This window comes from Ochlerotatus camptorhynchus, unplaced genomic scaffold (assembly GCF_037179485.1).
Source record: "Ochlerotatus camptorhynchus isolate MF236.1 unplaced genomic scaffold, CSIRO-AGI_Acam_v1.1 ptg000342l, whole genome shotgun sequence".
NCBI lineage: Eukaryota > Metazoa > Arthropoda > Insecta > Diptera > Culicidae > Ochlerotatus > Ochlerotatus camptorhynchus.
Window position 1 is genome coordinate 676,745 of NW_027040830.1, and position 19,627 is coordinate 696,371.

The following is a 19,627-nucleotide window of genomic DNA, read 5'->3' on the forward strand; positions in this document are numbered from 1 at the left end:
AGGTCATGTGATGGTTCGCGTTTATGCGGGCATTTATTCATACAAACAGGCCACCATTACAGGCCATTCGCCTTGACACCAGTCCTCAAGTGACGTTTCTTTACACACATTTTGACAGTTCCTTATGGGGTTTTGCGTTGGAGTGAGAGAATAAGAAAAAGTCTGCCATGTTTCACACATAGACTGACAGTTACATATCAGTGCCAACATTTCAAAGGGGCGTAATTGCTTTTGTAAACAATGGCTTTAGACGTCGATTTCTCGCAAACGAAAACCCACCCCTCTAAATTACAAATGCTAGCTGATACAGTAAACATTCCTCTGCGTTCTGGTGTCATTTATGTTCATAAGTGAGCTTTCATTCGCGAGAAATCGACGACTAAAGCCATTGTTTACAAATGCAATTACGCCCCTTTGAAATGTTGGCACTGATATGAGATTTCTCCATATGAGTAAAGAGTTACAGAGCTCTCGTCAACGCCAATTACCAAGCATGATGGAAAGCTGGATAGATCTAACGCATTTTTGTCAGTGCGTTGCTGGCCGCATTATTTTTTCTACGGGCCTGTTGTCATCTGTCATCGCCTTGTCTGTGTCTCTTTTGGATTCCGTTTCGCATCGAATGATTTTTCTCGAGTCGCAGTCAAAAATACATCAAACAGTGTAGCGCATAATAATTTACTTCTTTCGGCAATCGTGGTGCGTATCGGTTAACTCGAAGAGTTTATGGAAATGTAATATTTTCCTTGTATTTGAAAAAATCATACCGTAAAACAGATAGTCGAAAATAACGAAAACTAAGCGCTAACTAATTGTACAAAGAAAAAACCAAAGCAAATCGTCGGTTTCGTAGTGGCATTTATCTCTGAGCGCTGAAAGTCCTCTAATATATTTACCGTGAAGTCGGAGTGCGGTGCGGACGTGGAGCTAGCCAAGTGCAAGTGCCAGGAAAAAGTATTCGATTTTCATCAACATCCACAGCCCAGAGCACAAAGGTCACCGTAGTGCTGTGATTGAATGAAAATAGGGCGGTGGGAAATCCCGAAACTGCTGCAGATCCGAGATGAGTGCATTTCTTCGAGTTCCGAAGGTGGTGCTTGGTTTGGGCCAGCACTATCGATGTGTTGATTGTAAGTGTTAGTTTGAATATTGTTTTATTTAGATAGTGTTTAAGAGTTAAACAGATCATTAGAAAAGGGTGCCTTCCTATAATATCAGTCTCATTTACGTAATATTAACTACATAGGAAGGATTTAAATTAGTATATGATATCACCAGAAGACAGTTTCTTTTGGCCGTCTGGTTAAACTCTGTTAGTGTAAAGCTGCACCGGGGTTAGATTTTTGCAATGCTGATGTAATTTAGCGTGTGTATTGAAATTGAAAGCCAAGGTTTGCATGTATATTGGTTCGTGGTTCGCGTTGTTTGTTGCTGTATTTGCTGTAGGTTTTTTCCTTCTTTTCTTCGTTATACATACGCTCCTACCTAGAAAGACGATAAATAATGAGCGAAAGATGAGTAAGAGCAAAAGGTAGAAGCCAGTTTTTTAAAACGAAATACGCGTGACTTTGGAAATCATACGATTGGTGGGTGTTTATCTTTTTTGCCAGACAGAATAATGTACAGTGTTCAATTTCTCAAATTTTAACCAAGATAAATAGTTTTAATATATCGCGGAACTCATGATTATTAAGTTACGATATAGTAACCATTTTTCAGAGATCCTAATGCGTTTTAAGTTTGATTTTTTATGTCACTCTTATCTCCGGCTACTGATAGTATAAGATCAATTCGTTCAAGGTCATGAAAAACTGATTTTGTTTATGGTTTTTAGCGGACACGCGACACTCACGTGTAGCAACAATAAACCAGTTGGCTGCTATTGATGACCCTTTGAACATTGTATGTGGATTCATCAAATTGGTACTAAATTGGGATTTGGATTTTGGGATTTTCCTCTCTCCCAGTTCTCATTGGCCGATATTCCTTTCGGTAGTGAAGAAAATCGAGAGGACAAGTTGTGACACAGTTGTTGTGTGAATGGTCGTTAGCGGAAAAGCGCTAAATTTAAAACGTGATCCGCGTCAGCAGCCTCGGCATATGGTTGGCCTGAAACTAGGTCTTAACTGTTAGTGGTGGTATTTGTGATGCCGCGCTGATCTTGCAGTATGGTGATGACGATGAGTGATCTTCTTGGTTGTTTCCTTTCCTCGAAAGTGAAACAGCTGATTGTTGTGTTGCGCTATACGTTGTGATGGTAGTGGCGGCTGGTGGATGAAATGATCACCTATGCATTTTATTATGAAAAAATGTCTTTCAATAAATAATAAAATAAAATAAATTAACAATTTTAGTGTTGGAAATAATAAGTAGCTTTGAATGTGCAATAAAGATAAATAGCATGTAGGTGCATATCATATTTCAGAGCACCGTATTAAGAAAAAAAAATTAACACTGCACATTTACCCATTGCCGAAGCCGTCATTTCCCCTATTTTAAAGATTCCCAAGATTTAAAATTGAGCTGAAAGCCTGAAATTTATTGCTATATCCACACAATTACTAGACTGGTAACTTTTTTCAAGTCAGTCACTAAAAGCCTCCTTTTTTAAGGCCAAGTGACTAAAGTCACGTTTTCTTGTTATCAGTCCCTATGTTCTTGAATTTAGTTACTATGCTTGAATTTATCTCAGTGAAGTTTCATGAACTAACTGCGGGAACATAAGGTATGTTAACATATTAAAAATATGAGAAACTTACGACACGTTGACGTAAATTTCCCAAGTAACCATAAGCACGTTATTTCGCCTTTTTGACCTTTTGGAAAAACTAGATATATTTATTTATTTATTTATTCGTCAATATCAACTGATTCCATGTAGCCCCAATGATGGATTATTTTAAAATTAAAAGTGAGAGTCACAAGAGATACAGATATTTGTGTAATTTCAGAGATTAAGGGCAGTTCCCGTACATTTATTTCAAACTATTGGAGCAGTTTAAAGATCTATAAGCGTGAGTTTAGAAAAATATAGTTCCATGATGTGCTGAAAAAAATAATCCAGAACCCTTAAGATGTTTGGAGAATTTCAGGAAGGTACAGATAACTTGAGAGAATTTATTAACACTTCACAAATATGTTAGGAAATTCCAGAGCATTTCAGAGAAGTTTACATGTGTTTATGAGAAGTCCATTTATTTTAGAGCAGAACAGAGATACTCAATATAATTGAGGGCTTCAGAGTTAGGTCTGGCGAAGACACATTGTATTCATCCCTCGATGTCAAGTTGGTAAACACAGCAAATCAGCGCATGACACCTTGTAACGACAGTACCTAGTTGTTCGGTTTTTCGGTTTTTTGTAAACAGTTGAAATGCAATGCTACGCGAAGTTTTGAAGCTACACTGCAAGCGCACCGGTAAAAGGAAGCTTATTCAAAGACTGGTTTCGCCTCGGGTTTCGCTAAGTTCGCATTACTCAGCATTTCAAGGCAACAGGAAAGTGCTTTTATAAGCCTCCAACTGTATCAATATATCCTTGCGCTGAACAAAAATTGCTCAGCTTATATCTAACTTGTGAAAGATGATAATGTTAATGTCCAGGATACTTTTCAAATTCGATTTGCGATGATATTCAATTTAAGCTGATCAATTAATTCATTTCATATCGTTTGAAAAATATGCAGAAGAAGAAAATAAAAAAAAATACTGTTCAATAGCAAATCTATGATGATTTAAGATTTTTCCAGTTGATAATTTAGTTTCTTTTGATTAGATAATTGATATGAACTAAATAATAGCAAAAAACTCTGAAAATGCGTATTTGTCGTATCATCATAAAGTTATTTCAGGAAAAAAAACATAACAATGTTCTTTTCACTCAGATTTAAATACCTCCTATCTGTTTCCTTCTTAAAATAACAGTAAAAACTGGTTCGATTTTGACAGATCAAATTGGTTCGAAAATCATTACGTCTTCGCCAGACCTAGCTTCAGAGAAGCTCAGAGCCGGCGCCGGTGATGTAGTGGTAACCGTGACTGGGTTAAATCCGAGGTCGGTGGGATGATTTTTCTGAGGCATAAAAATCTCTGGTCACGTCTTCCTTCGGAAAGCGATGTAAATTCGTTGGTACCGGCCCAGTGTGTTGAATGAGTGCGATATCCTACGCAGGTGTGGAAGCTGCCTTCCTTGCACATTCGATTGCCGTCAATGGATGGCAATCGATGTCCGTCGGTGATTGGCTTTAGATTGCGGAACAGAGACCAACGTTAAATAAAGGAAAGAAGAAGTAGAGAAGCTCAGAGAATATCAAGACAGATCAGTGAATCAAAGGGCAGTTCAAATATAATTTCAATTATTTATTTCAAGGAAATTGCAGAAGCCTGAAGAAGTTTTGAGAAACTCAGGAAACAAATTCTGGAACAGAATAAAAATTATATGAACATCCGGAAAATGTGAGAGTATTTTAAGGATATTCCTATATCATGGAAATTCCATGAACTTAAACGATATCTCCAAGAAGTCTCAGAAAACTTAAGAAATTTAGATATTTTTAGATAGTTTCATGATATTTCAGCGATTTTACGAGTACTCCGAAGACATTCGGATAACTCCAGAACAATTCCACTAACTTAAGGAAATTTGCAGCGACTTACAAGGAGTTCCATGGAATTATGAGATATTCCGAGAATTCCATGATTGATCCGAAAACTTCAGAAGCGTTAGGGAATTATTATATATTTTTTGCAGATCACAGGTTGCAGCCGTTTAGGGGCTCAGTTGTCTGCACCTGCTCTGTCCAATAGATCCGCTACTCGAACGCCAGAAGAGGCAACCAATGGTTTTGATTTGAATAGGTTAAATGAGGTAGCATGTTAGTATAATGATTATGTGAACTTACTTATTAAATTCTAAGGTTACTTGTGTTGCTAAATCATCGGTTAACTTGATTGTGGGTTGTTATTGTCGTTGCTCGAACCGACTTATTCTCCAGAATCGGTTCCTCTCATGATGGGGTCCTCATCACTGAATCCGGAGAAGCCTGAAGGAACTAGTTCTTCTGTTTCACTATCCCAGTCAGAGTCGCTGCTATTCTCAAATTCCGACTCCACCATGCTACTATATAGGTTTTTAGTGGTTTGTTTGCACTTGCTCCTTTCTCGTGCTATATCCTGCCATACTTCAATGGGAATTTTGTTCCTCTCCGCGTTCTGTCGAATACAGGTTTTCCAGGTATATGCCGGTCTTCCAATTTTCTTGGGTTCTGGTATTCTGTACTGGTATACCGTTTTCAAAATTTCGCCTGGATCGCTCCTAAGGATGTGCCCGTAGTAGTTGAGCCTTGATATTCTTATCTTGTTTTCTTATCGTATATCCACCCAGCCATTCGGGGGCAATGTGGCCACATACTACTCTCTTGTGGACGCTCTTCGTGATGATTGTCCCAGAACGTGAGTGGATCATGGTCTTCCAATTTTCTTCTTCTCCGAGTTCCCATATCCCAAAGGGCTTTGCTGATAATCTGGTTCTGTTTTTATGAAAATAAAATGATGTTCTATCCCTCTAGCATGACTATAGGTTGATCCAGCGTTAATGGTTTACATCGTTGTCTTCTTCAAAACTTCATCGTTTTGATCTAAAGAAAAGAAAATCGCCACTCGATCAAGTCAAATTCAAAGGTAATACCCGTGTGATATCGCATTCCAAAAGTTTTGAACCAAATATTTTTTTTTTTTAATATTGGCACCCATTATACTTAATTATTTAGAAAAACAATTCATAGTTAAAATCATAACTCTAAAGTACATAATTATTTATTTTTGGCTATTAGTTAAATTCCAACAAGCTTTTGGTCCGCTACATCATAACTGGCATCACTAGTGTGCAACTTTCAAAATTTAAAGATATAGACAAGCCCTGGGACCTGGTTGCAGTTTAGCAATCCTCAAGGTAGGCTTCAGAAGCGTCAGGGAATTATGAACATAAATATATTTCAGAAAATTTGCCGGATCATTACAAAAATTTAGAGAACTACATGTAAGTATTTTTTTTTGGGATGTCCAGATAAGTTCAAGGAAAATGGGTAATTTAAGGCAAAGTTTCGTGAGCGTTTATAAAGTTTATAAAACTTAAGGAAAAGTGCGAAAAATTCACGACAATTCAATAAGTTTCAGTAAAAGTGCGGGTTCTTATAAAAATACTGAGAAATTCAAAAATATTTTGGGTTGCTTTAATAATATCAGGATTCGGTTAATACAAAGTAACATATTTTCGAATCAACAAACCGGTTGTAGAGTCAATAATCTGTTTGTTGATTCTAAAAACCATTTTGTTGATTTAAAAATATGTTTTGTTGAAATAGTGATACAATATACTTAAATCAATAACAAAATACATTAGGCCCTGAAACAAAAATCCATTTTCTGCGTGTATACTATTGAAGAAGTTATGGTGGTTGATAATTTAAGGGCAGTTCTATTAACTTCAGAAAAATCTTGGGAACTTCAGTGAAAATCATAGAATTATATTAATTTTTTCGTTTCGATTCCAAGTAAATTGCGGGAGCTTCGAAAATTTCACAGAACTGCAGAAACATTTCGAAAACTTCATAGTAGTCTATGGAACTTAAGGGAAGATCCGATAACTTCAGTAGCTTTCATGAACATTAGCAAAATGCGGGAGCATTTCAAAGAAGTTTAGTAAGCTGCAAAAAAAAGGGGGAATTTCAGTAGAAGTTCATTTTTATTATTCGGGAAATTTTACGAAGTTTCCAGATTTTCAGTAAAATTCTAAGATGGTAAGAAACTTATAGAGACCTTCACATAAAGTCAGAATTTCACGGAAGCTTGAACATTTTTAGGACAGTTTAATTAAATTCAGGACAGTACAAGCTTCATGAGAACTGCAAAAACATTAGAGAAGTTTCGAGAACTTCAAGAAAGAACAGAGAACCTCAGAGCAGTTTCGTTAATATTAGATAAATTATATAAATTTTAAAGAAGTTTCGAGAACTTCAGCGAATTGTTAAAATTTAGAGAAGACCCATGATCGTTAGGAAAATTAAGGAAACTTTAGGAAGTACAAAAAAGTTCAAGGAATTTTAAACATTTGACGAGAGGTATTGTTAGCATCAAGTTAATTTCTCAATCTACAAAAGAACTTCAAGGCAGTTCTGAAGACCTCAGAATAGTCCATTCCATATTCAACGGAGATATCTCATGAAAATTCACTTGGAGTTCTCCTCAGCATTCGCTTTGTATTCTCCCGAAACTCTCATGAAATTATTCTAGAAATTCACTATGCATACGCTTCTATGAATTCTTTAAAAAATATTCGCAGAATACACTTAGAATACTTCTCGCAATTCTATTGAAATATTCCACAACATTTCGTTGGAACTATCCTTCGAATTAAATTTTCTTTGAATTTTCCTGGGAATTACCTTGAAATTATCCTCAGTAAGGAAGGAAAAATTCTCAGAATTTTAATTGAATTTAATTCAGATTCGCTTTTGAATCTCACTTCTTCCTTTGGAATTCTACTGACTTTGAAAGTCTTCTAAGAATTCATTTGCATTTATCCTCACAAATTTCTCATAATTTGCTTGGCAAACTTTCGTGGAATTCTTTTTTCGAATTCCTTTGACGATCTCCTGGAGTTATTCTCAGATTTAATTGTAATCCTTATTTTAGAATCTCTCTTACCCCCCAAAGTATTCGCAAAAAAAATATTCAAGGACTGAAATGAAATTATCCTCAGAATACCCTTGAAATTTTCCTGTGAAATTCACAGGAGTTCTGCTCCTCAGAAATTCCTATGAGTTTTCATTAAAATTTACTTTGAATGCAATTCAAAGTTTTCTTAAAATTTTACTCAAAACTATGTCAGACTTTACATGAAATCTAAACTTCCTCAGAACTATTTTGCAAGCAGATTGCACTTGAGATTTGTTTCCCAGATTGAATCGACAAATATAATATATGGATATTTGAACATTTTTCCAAACCTTGGAAGCGCAAACAGAAACATAGGGGAATTAACGTATTCTCGGCAACCTAAGCAGCGACCTTCTTTCTATAGCCTTTTTCTCTATGGAACGCACACATATGCAGTATTGGTTTGTTTACAATCTTTTGCTGCCAGCTGCTCTAACAATTTCAGTCGAAAGAATTGTCAAAAACTGTTTTGAAACGCTTTTACAAAGCTCCAATCTTCTTTAGTGAGAGCGAGTATTGTCGGCAACCAGTTTTTCTTCGGCAACCGTTCCATTTGAACTGCATGTAAATCTGCTGTTCTATTATCGGCAACTCGAAATCAGCTACAATTTGTAGTGCGTGTGTTTCATTTCAAGAAAACCCTGCTAGATTGCTTTTTCTCAGTGGTAAAAATATAGTCAAATTGAAGCTGAAAGCATAAAGAATCGTTTGCATGCATTCAGCGAAGTGTTTTCGTAAGCAAATCCAGTGAAAATAGTGTTTCAATTTGGGTTGCCGAAAATAGTCTGTCATGCCGAAGCCGTCATTTCCCCTATTTATTACCCTCGGCACCAATTATTTTTTTTTTCAAATTTCCAATGGTTTGATGTTCTATAACTAGATGCTCTTCTTTCCAATATCGATCTGTGCAGAGTTACCTGTAGTTTTTGTATACTCTAACCGAAAGAGGTATATTTATCTGACTATACATAATATGACAATCAATCAAATTATTTTTTTTTTAAATAGATTGAACCATGTACAGAAATGGCTTAAAAAACGTACTACGCAAATGATTATGGAAAGCAGATATTTTTTCTTGCAAAAACAACTTCTATGATTGTATTACTGCTACATGTAGGAACACAACCAGCTGACAGTTCTCATAGTATTGCTGATTTCCTTTAGCGTCGCTGTGTGTGTCCTATCATCACTTTAACCATCAGTGTTGTTATTGATGATTATTTTTTTCTTTCCCTTTTCCCACTGGGAGAATCTTTCGCGAGTCTTTGTTCAGTATCGTCGGGAAATCTCACCTGTATGGTTAGCTCTTTATCATTTCGAAGCAGGAACTCTCACTGCACAACTTTTAATCATCTACTGGATAACCAATGTGCAAAGCAAAAATTCCGGTTTGATTTTGGTTTCGACTTTGCCAGCACTGAGGTGAAGCTTTTGGCGCCGGAGAGTCTGGTCCCGTTGCAGCTTACCTTACGTAAAGCAATTTTGAGCTCGCACACATGCTCTTGTTGTTCGCCTTCTAGACCAACGAACTGATTCGAACTCTCGGGGGTGGCACGTTGCGAGCTGTGAATCCGAAGATGAAGGTTTTGATTGTTTTGGGTCACTTTGCAGCCCCGGGAAGTCTTGGTAAAATTTGAAAATAATTTCTCAGTTACATGCACTGAGGAGAAAAGCCAAATGACGCATCTCAATAATAAATCTATTTTTTATTTTCAGCGAATGTGCGACATCGTTTCGTGAGCTACCGTACAAATCGAACAGGATTGTATCAGCAATGCTATGGTACGATTCCAACGAGCAGTAGTAGGAGTGTTGCTGTGTTAGCGGTTTCGCCGACAAACACCACCTTACTGGATGCACTAGGCTATAGTTTTAGTAATAATGGTGCTATTAGATGTATATCGACGAGTGTGGTGTACTATGACCAGCCGTCGTCCAAAGTTGAAGTCACAGTACAAAAAATCAAGCAGAATCAAAAGGAACAAGAACAGCTAAGCGAAACCGTCGCAGCTAGTTCTTCACAAACAGCAGCAGCAGCTAGTGCTACTCCTGCGACGCCATCTGCACAAAACCAAGTTGTATCCACTGCACCCATCAAAAAGACTCTCAAACAGCGGATATGGGCAGAAGTTTTACACTACTACCATGGTTTTCGGTTATTATTCATCGATATAAACGTGTGTCGTAGGCTCTTATGGCGTGTACTTAACGGAACTACACTGACCCGACGAGAACATCGGCTGTTAGTGCGGACAACTTCGGATTTGTTCCGGTTATTGCCATTTTCCGTATTTATTATCGTGCCCTTTATGGAGCTGTTACTCCCAGTGGCTATTAAGCTTTTCCCAGGAATGCTTCCATCAACGTTTCAGACGGCCACCGAACGGGAAGATAAAATCAAACAAAACCTTAAGGTCAAACTGGAAATGGCAAAATTCTTGCAAAAGACTTTGGACGACATGGCTGTGCAGAGCACTGAGCATCGGTCACAAGCGGCAAAAGATTTTAGCGAGTTTTTCGGCAAGGTTCGGGATTCCGCTGACTTTACGGTAACCAACGAGGACATCATCAAATATTCCAAACTGTTTGAGGATGAAATCACGCTTGACTCTTTGTCGAGACCGCAACTGCAGGCACTCTGTCGGGTGCTGGAAATGTCTCCAATTGGTACCTCGAATTTGCTTCGCTTCCAGTTACGAATGAAATTGCGTAGTTTAGCTGCCGATGATCGAACCATTCAAAAAGAAGGCATAGAAACATTGAACCTGTCGGAGCTGCAAGCAGCTTGTCGTGCTCGTGGTATGCGAGCCTACGGTACAACAGAAGAACGACTTCAAACACAGCTTCGCGAGTGGATCAATCTTAGTTTGAACGAAAAAGTTCCACCCTCCCTGTTACTACTGTCGCGTGCGCTGATGTTGCCGGAAAATGTCACCACCAGCGACAAACTGAAAGCAACCATTTCAGTTCTTCCCCATTCCGTTGCTACCGTAACGAAAGCTGCCATTGGCGAACGGGAAGGCAAGATTGACAATAAGACTAAAATCGAAGTCATCAAAGAAGAGCAACGGAAGATCAAAGAAGAACGTGAAGAAGAGAAAGAAAAGCAGAAGGAAATTGCTGAAACATTGGTTGACAAGGCACCGACTGTTACTGATGAAGATGTTATTCATCTCGCGGAGCCTGCAGTACGAGCCAAACCTGTCGTGGATACTCCAGTGATTCTGGCTTCGGAAGAGATCTCCAGCAAAGATCTAGAGGCACTGGGTGATGCACTGGGTACGCTCAGTAAGGACAAGAAGACGCTACTGGTTGAGAAGGAAGAAATCAAGGATTTGAAGGAAGAAATTGCCGATTACCAAGAGGATGTCCAGGAACTTCGGGAGGTAAGTACATAGGGTAAGGTGGGGCAAGATGGGTCATCTATTTGATTTATTTTTTATTGTTCTTAGTCAACATCAACACATTTCGGGTTCGGGTCGGGTACGGGTTCTTGAAAATTTTAATAATCGGATACAGGTGTCGGATTCGGGTATTTACAATTACATACCCAACCATCTCTACAAAATCAAACCATCATTGGGGTTGCATTGAACCTGTTGATATTGACAAACACATAATTTTATAAATGTAGGCCAGCTGATCTATCTTGTCCCGTGACCCGTCTTGTCCCACATTTACCCTATTATTATTTTTCATTGGCTATTAAATCTCAACTGGAGCCGTGGATTTGTTAGCAGTTCACTAGTTAGTCATTTAAAGATCTCTAAGTTGTCATCATTTACATAGACATATGGTGACAATACCTAGACTGGGCCGGGAATAGAATCAGGCGTCTGATTAGAGTATGGGGAGGTGCACATTTACCTACATGCTAAAATTAGCAATGTTTCTATTGCTACCAGAAAATGACATTGCAACAAAGTTGAACACTTTAGGACAGGGGTTTTCAATTTCGCGTTTAGTGTTCCGTCAAGCCTCTAAAGCGTGAGACCAATTTTCGCTCATTGATCATCATTCGTTAGGATAACCTATACGCTATGCGACAAAAATAGAAAAGAAATGTGGATGGCAAATAAACATAAAAAATTTAATTCAGTCACATGTACCCAATTACCGCTCACGTTTTGATGAGGTGTTGCTCATTTTTGATCCAATTTTCCGCTAATTTTTATTTGATTCTAATTGTATTTACTGCCATTTATTGCTAAGTCATTTATGCATCTTCCCTTAGTTAAGCTTTGTTTCACCAAATGCACTGCGGCTGTTATATTGTATTTTTATATACGCAAATATTAATTCTGGAAAAACTTGCTTGTACGATACTGTACATTAAATTATAAAATAGTAACTGTTATTACATTTGTTGTATGAAACGTATACAGAGGATGTAGGAAATCCGCTCTTACATTTGATGTTCATGCCATTTGATTTGCGTGTAGAGATTAAACAAAAATATGATAGGGGAAATGGCTCTAATGTTGGCCTATGGATCTAAGATTTGGCTCATCGCTAAAAATCTGCTATTTCCGGAGAGCTTCGAGATTTGGGCGTAAATGCTTTTGTAAACAAACACGTCGGTGTATCATAAACAAGGAATTAATCTTTATTACATACAGTGATTCCACACAATCGAATATAACCAAAACATTACTACATGATACTGGATGATTTTCCAAGTAGGGAATGGAAGAAGTTATGGCCAGCCCCTCATCATATTTTAAAACCCTTAGATTTAGAAAACTTATAGTTTACCTTGAAGTTCTTCAAGTTTACCAAATTTTCGAATTTTTAACATTTCTCAGTAGGATGTATCAACCTTGAACATTACCATCCTTCTCTTTAACATAGTTATTCACATGGTTATGGACAGTTCCAAAGTTACAGAATAAAAATTTCCCGTATATCACCTACCAAAACAATCGAACTGAATGGTTCATAAGATTAACATGTGGAAAGTGAGAGATTGAATATTGTAATTGAAATACGGAATATTTAAGTTTAAAAGATTAGAAGATATTAGAAAATTTTCAAGATACTGAGGATTGGAAAGACCTACTGAATATTGGCAATATTCTGAAGAAAATTTTGATTGTGACTAGAATTGCAAGCAAATCCTAAGGAGAATATATATCCAATTCTGAGAATACAGGAATTTGTTTAAGAGGGTTTCAAGGAGTTTCAGGAGACAATTCTGAGAAGCATTCTAAGAAATAATTCTAAGGATAAGTCAAAAGAAATTCTTTAGCAATTCTTAGAAGAGTTTCAAGGGGAAATCCGAGAAGATTTCCAAAAGAAATTGGAAGAGAATTCCGATAAAATCCTAAAGATAATTTCATGGATTTTTTCCCATATTTTCAGAAATTATGTTGGGCGGAACTTCTGGAAGACCTGTCTAACTCTGAGTATGGTTTCAGGGCCATTCTGACTCATGTCAATCCAGGACCATTCTAACCCATGTCAACTCAACTCAACAACTTGTAGATTTCAATCGAATATATTTAAGCGGCTTCTTGTCAGAATGATGGACAGTTTAAAGATAATTGATACGAAGAATTGGAAGAGAATCCTTACGGTCCAACAATTTACTCTCCTCTGTGTAGAAAGCTGAGCTGGAAACTGTCCTAATTTAATTTAATTTTCCGAAACTTGGTTTATAAATCGAGCTATCAATATATTGGAGATATGTGCTTCACGAAGGACTTCAAGAATGTTCTTTATAGGAACTTACGTGAAATCAGGCATAACATTTGATAACGGCACAAAAGCATTTGTAAACAAACTTTCTAAGGCCCTTTACACGTGAACCAAAGTACGCCCACGCGAACCAATAACACTTTCGGAAAGGTGATAGTTGCCCCTATCTGATGATGTTGTTTGATTCGCGTGTAAAGGACCTTACAAAGTTTATCTATAAATGCTTTTGAGTTCGCATCCAAATGAGCTCAAATTTTGGGATAATTATCTGATCTGATTTGAAATCGATTGAGCTTGGTAGAGCAAAAACGATATTTTGAACCACCCTAGCCAGTATTCTTTCAGTAGTGCTATTTAAAATTCGACTAACTGTATTCCACTAGATATTTTTATTAGCTTTCAGGGAAAAATATGCTAGGAGAAATGATCGAGCTCCAGCCGCAAAAAAATATTAGGGAAAGGAGCTGGTGATATTGAACCTACTACCAATTATTTTATTTTTTTCGAACAATTAGAGGTTTGGGACTAGAGAGCATCCCGCTCATTATGACCCACCTGTTCACTATGCCCCTGTTACCCCTACCAGTAGCGAAAAGTAATGCAAAGTTTCATGGAAATAGTAAAAGATCGCATCTGATTGATTCGTCAGTTGCCGTGGACATGCTCCAAGCTAATATACTGCTAATCAATATTTTTTTTTCTTTCTCCAATAGGTAGTCACGACGGCGCCTGAAGAAAGCAAAGTAAAAGAGTCGCGAGCGGCCAAATTACTATTCAAGAAGGTCAACTCTATGATCAACAAGATGGATACAGTTCTAACGGATTTGGAACAGAAAGAAAAACAGTTGAAGGAACAAGTCAATGCCGTTGAGAAAAGTATACCTGATGTCGAAATTCCAGTGTGTGTTGCTACTGAGGAACTGGTTCGAATCGATGAGCTGATGTCGGCCATCAAAAAGGCAAGATTACCGTCGATGAATTTTCTGATCCATTTCACAACACTAACAAAACATGTCCCTCTTTTAGATCCAACAAGTTCCCGATGATTCTAGGCTGGATCAAATAGCGAAGATTCTCGGCAAAATCGATGATGATCATGATGGTCAGATCAAGGTGGAAGACGTTCTAAAGGTAATCATTATACATTTAATTAATTTCGTCGATCATCCTGTGCTAACTGCATGATTCTTCTTCATACATAGGTGATCGAAACAATTGGCCAAGAGAATGTTCAATTAAATTCGAAGCAACTGGATGAGCTGATTGATCTTCTAGACAAAGAAGAAATTCTGGAAGCCGAAGACAAAATCGAAAAAGCGCTCAGTAAGAGCTTGGAAGCGAAGGAGAAACAGAAGGAACAGGAAAGCAAGGAAAAGGAAAAGCTGTTAGAAATTCAGGACAAAGCCACTGATTTGTCCTTGGCAGATAGCCAGTTGAAAACAGAAAGCGAAAAGAAGGTTGGTTCATAAGCAAAGCAAATTGTTAGTTTGAAGATCTAAAATTGTTAAAATACAACATTCCATCAATTGCACTGTAACAACCTGTTCGAGTATATTTGTTTCGATTGTTTCAATATCTAGAACGACACTTACAATCAAACCAATTAAAATCAACAATAAAATTTCTTTTGCTAGCTGGACGAATCAGTTCTCGATGCTTATATTCTTCAAAAGGCGGCTGAAAGGAAAAATGATCAAATGGTCTCTGGTATTACCACACCAAGTGATGCAGACTCAAAGTCGCACATTTCGGGTACTCCCAATATTCCAACCAGCATTGTTCCACCACCTGCATCGTCGGATCTACCGAAGCCTACACAGGATAAGAGAATATGATATTCTCAGGATAATAATAACGGCGTTGATTCTATACCCCCGTCGATACGAAAGTAAAATTCAAAATTTGCCTAAAACGAACGATTTTAGATTAAGGCACCAATTTTGGCACATCATTGGTTGCAGATGTACAGCAGTCAATGCATATTGGCAAACATTATAAGAATCCAAAGTACAGTAACTGAGTAGTATGTGTTCTACTGTGTTACCAGCAATCAAGTGATTGTACAGATAATTTATAAAAATCTAAATAATAATAATAATAATTGCATACAGATGTCGTTTCTATTACACAGTTGAATTGTCCCTTCGGATATAGGGTAAGGTGGGGTAAGATGGGTCACGGGGTAAGATGCGTCATCTAATTTTCTTTTATATACATCAATGTAGTCCTAATGCTAGTTTAAAAAGCAAACCATCATTATGATAGCATTGAACCGGATAATTTTGACGAACTAATAAAGTAATAAATGTACTTGCTGACGCATCTTGTCTCGTGATCCATCTTGTCCCATTTTACATCAAACTCGTTTTCAAAACATTGAGAAACAATAAACAGTCACTGTGAAAAAGCGAAAACACAATTGAATGTTCTATAGAATCCGAATAATCCCAGGTGAATAAAATTAAATAATTATTACAACATAGATATTTGACATCCCATATCGAACATTTTTTTTTATCTCCTCTCTCTCAATCCGTTAGTCTGAGATTACATCGAAAACGCGATGCATTTATGCACTTGGGCAAAGGAGCGCGATTTCAACCTGTGTAAGAGTCAGAGGTGGTCGTACTTCTACAACGTGGTCGCGGCTAAAATAATGGTGTTTCATATCCATATGCTTTCATAGCAATTTTAGTCCGTGGCTGTTTGTTTGTATTTTAACGACGTACTGCATCTACTTGGAGATGGCTGTAGGCTTGCGTATACCGATAATCTAAAGCAGCTGTATTTCGTGGTGCGGATTGCTGAGGATTGCATTCGTCTTCAATCGCTATTGAATTTCATTTTCATTTTCATTTTATGATGTACAAGGGGGTCAGGGGCCATGTCACCGATGTGAATATTCACACCATCCATAATACACCAGGGAAGGGGAGAGGAGTGAGCAACACAGCATCTTTACCCATGGGGGTTAAAAAAGTTCTGCGAGGTACACTTGTGGTGAACCAGCGGCTCAGGGATTGTAGAAAGGAAAAGGGTTGGGTAGGTTTAAAATGCAGAAATAGATGCCGTCACGATTGAATGCGCATGTTTAAACAACGTTGATCCAGGTACCTATCATATAAATTTGCATATAATCTAGCTAATAAAGTTAAATAATAATAATATAATCTAGTTATGATTATTGTCAATAATACTTACATTTCGATAAAGATGGTGCTGCCTACTTTACCTGTTATGTGATACTTATCATCACAGAGTCCAACCTTGAATCGCAGACCAGGTCCACTAACAAAACACTCGTTCCGAGAAGGGTTTATGGTCTTCTTCTTCTTCTTCAGGTTCGCTCACCACCCGGAATGAAGGCTCGGTGCGGTTAGTAATATCAAACAGTGTTACATGCAAACGAAAAAACGAAAAAGAGATACAACCAGGATTAGTTTTTTAAAGTAATAGTTTCATCTGAATACCCAACTAACCATATCTCAGTGACATTGTACCACTCTGAACCCACACCTAAAGCTATTTTGTGATTATATGGTTACTTTGGTATTCACATGAAATGTTGTGCAAGTACCAGAAGTTCAACAACGCCCAACTATGGACAGCTCAATGTTAACCCAACAAACAATCGTCTATTGAAGAAACGACTTCTTGGCCATTTTATTCAATTGCATGCTTAATAGTACTTGTACTATTTTTAATAATAACTTCTGTTCAGGCTTTGTTCACACAAATCTGGAGAATTTATTCAACCAAAACATTGCACTACTGGTGTTGTATAAGGTATGTCGAGAAGCTTTTATTCGACTTATATGAGTTGTAACAGAGTTTATACGATAAAATTTTTGATTATTCAGCGTTTATTAGACATCACTGCTTCCTTAAAACAGTGATGCTCTGTATACGCTTGATTCTCATGTGAAGTAACGTTTAATTAGACATTATTATACATTTATTAAACGATTATTCAACTGTGGGAAAATTAACCCGAAAATAAGAGGACAGGGGACAGGGACAAGGGAAGGGTGTGTGTATGTTTCTTAAGTGTATTGTATTTCAATATTGCTGACCTGGCTCGCACCACACAGATATTAGAAAATTTATTAAATACTTATACATGCCGTTGTATGGGAATCGAACCATGTACCTTCCGATCACCAGCCGCTTGCCTTGTCATCTGAGCTATCCTAGAATTCATCATATGGGCAACTCAATAATGTATAAAAGCTTGCATGAAAGTAAATACCTATCAGCACTCCTGATCGCAACTCTAGCTCCTTCAAGGCCCTGTGGGAATGATTAATTCATTCATCGTTGTTTTAAATGAGACCAATGTTGACTCTTCACATCTCCAAGTCGAAAGAAAGGATGCTCGGTTATATTTTAAACTAGATCAATGCATTCATTATCGTGAGTCATGTGATCGATGATTACTATTTAAATAAATTATGTTCTACACAAATAAAAAAAGGGTTGAGCCTGGGATTGAACTCACGACCTTCTAATTGGAAAGCGGAAACGGTAACCACTACTCTACTGATTTCGCCTTGTTGTAAGACTGAATCAGTATTGTCGAATAATGAATCTAATACGTCGTTTATAAAGCATTTACAAATAATGTGATTACAACATGGAAGCATAGTGGTATAAGAGCTATTATGCTGACTGTATTCACCTTTATTCAGCAATATTGTAAAGTAATGCAATGAAATCTAATAAAGGAGCTGGAGAACATTTATTAGACGTCTAATAAAGCATGTTATTAAATCAATTGAAAATAGTCGAATTAAAGTGTCAATGTATGTACAAATTACACTTATTCAGTTTGTTATTAGATCGAACTTCTGGCGTTGAATTGGGAAGACATTTAACACTTTTACAGCTTTTAATAAGTAAATTAATCGGATCAGAACAAACAGAGGAATAAATGTGTATCTATCGATCTCAATGTGCTTTTTCAGCACATAATTCGACAACTCTTTTTATTTAGCATTGTACACTGTTATACAACATTTATTCAATATATATGCTTATTTGTGACTTTGAATTGTTTGTTGGGTGGTATAAGAGCTATTTTGCTGAGTGTATTCACCTTTATACAGCAATATTGTAAAGCAATGCAATGAAATCTAATAATGGAGCTAGAAAACATTTATAAGACGTTTAATAAAGCATTTTATTCAATCAATTGAAAACAATCGAATAAAAGCGACAATGTATGTGCAAATTACACTTATTCAGTTTGTTATTAGATCAAACTTCTGGTTCTGAATAAGGAAAACAGTCAACGTTTATAAAGCTTTTAATAAGGAAATTAATCATATCAGAGCAAACGGCGGAATAAAGACGCATCTATCGATCTCAATGACCTTTTTTTCAGCACATAATTCGACATCCTGTTTTATTCAGCATTGTACACTGTTATACAGCATTTATTCAATGTGTATGCTTATTTGTGACTTTGAATTGTTTGTTGGGAATACCATTTACTCTTTGAATCAGCTTACACAAACATGATAATGTACTAAGAAACATCTAAGAATGTATAGAGATAAAGTTCAAAAATACAGTTTTAACTGATGGTACTTTATAAACTTCAAACTGTCCAATATTGGACCCTACCAACACACGGCGCCTGCACGGCAATGTGGGCCGTCAGAATGGTTCATCGGTTGCGAAGTGAAGTGCTTCTTAAACTGAAGCGATACATTTCTCAATGTTTCAACGTTATCCTAACGTAAACTTAATATTATCACCCATATGCCCGTCCAAGCCCGAAACCCATCCACCACACAAAATCAAATAAAAATGTTTCTGTATGGCAAACACGTCCAGACATAGACGAGAATATGGGTGTATATCTTCACTGTAACAACTACGGGTAATCATCGAAAATACTTGCATTTTACTCAGGCACTTTTGAGCAAACTGCAATCACTCTCTCATACTCGAAATGTGCCATGACCAAATTGGCACAACGACGCCCTATACGCTCTCTGACCAAAGCGCAGGGGTCTTCAATCGCTATTGAATTTGTTCGTTTATTGGTGTCGTCGGAATAAGCTTACCGTCAGTATTCCTAAATGTATGATAATGTCGTATTACCGTATCAAGGAGCCAATCGTTTTCGAATACACCATCAAAGGTACTGTTCTTCAAAGAACAGACCAGTTCAGCGATCTAGGTGTTCTACTAGACCATAAATTAAC

The 19,627-nt window shown here is 37.2% G+C and overlaps 1 protein-coding gene across 2 annotated transcripts; it reads left to right on the forward strand.

Annotated features, from left to right (window-relative positions):
- Positions 1–658: 658 nt before the first annotated feature.
- Letm1 (Leucine zipper and EF-hand containing transmembrane protein 1) lies at positions 659–15,516 on the forward strand. 2 transcript variants are annotated; one of them, XM_065231108.1, is made up of 6 exons: positions 659–1,130; positions 9,435–11,104; positions 14,129–14,374; positions 14,442–14,546; positions 14,618–14,872; positions 15,050–15,516. In XM_065231108.1, exons 1-6 carry the CDS (start codon positions 1,064–1,066, stop codon positions 15,248–15,250), a joined length of 2,544 nt encoding a protein of 847 aa, XP_065087180.1. In that variant the 5' UTR covers positions 659–1,063; the 3' UTR covers positions 15,251–15,516. The 2 variants fall into 2 exon arrangements, with proteins under 2 accessions (XP_065087180.1, XP_065087181.1); XM_065231109.1 differs by lacking the exon at positions 659–1,130 and adding an exon at positions 9,019–9,344.
- Positions 15,517–19,627: the final 4,111 nt, after the last annotated feature.

Excerpts from the sequence above, each read along its gene's own strand:
- Letm1 (XM_065231108.1), top strand. The coding sequence starts at position 1,064 with ATGAGTGCATTTCTTCGAGTTCCGAAGGTGGTGCTTGGTTTGGGCCAG. Across the intron at positions 11,105-14,128 it reads ATGTCCAGGAACTTCGGGAG|GTAGTCACGACGGCGCCTGA; the intron begins GTAAGTACATAG and ends TTTCTCCAATAG. Across the intron at positions 14,375-14,441 it reads TGATGTCGGCCATCAAAAAG|ATCCAACAAGTTCCCGATGA; the intron begins GCAAGATTACCG and ends TCCCTCTTTTAG.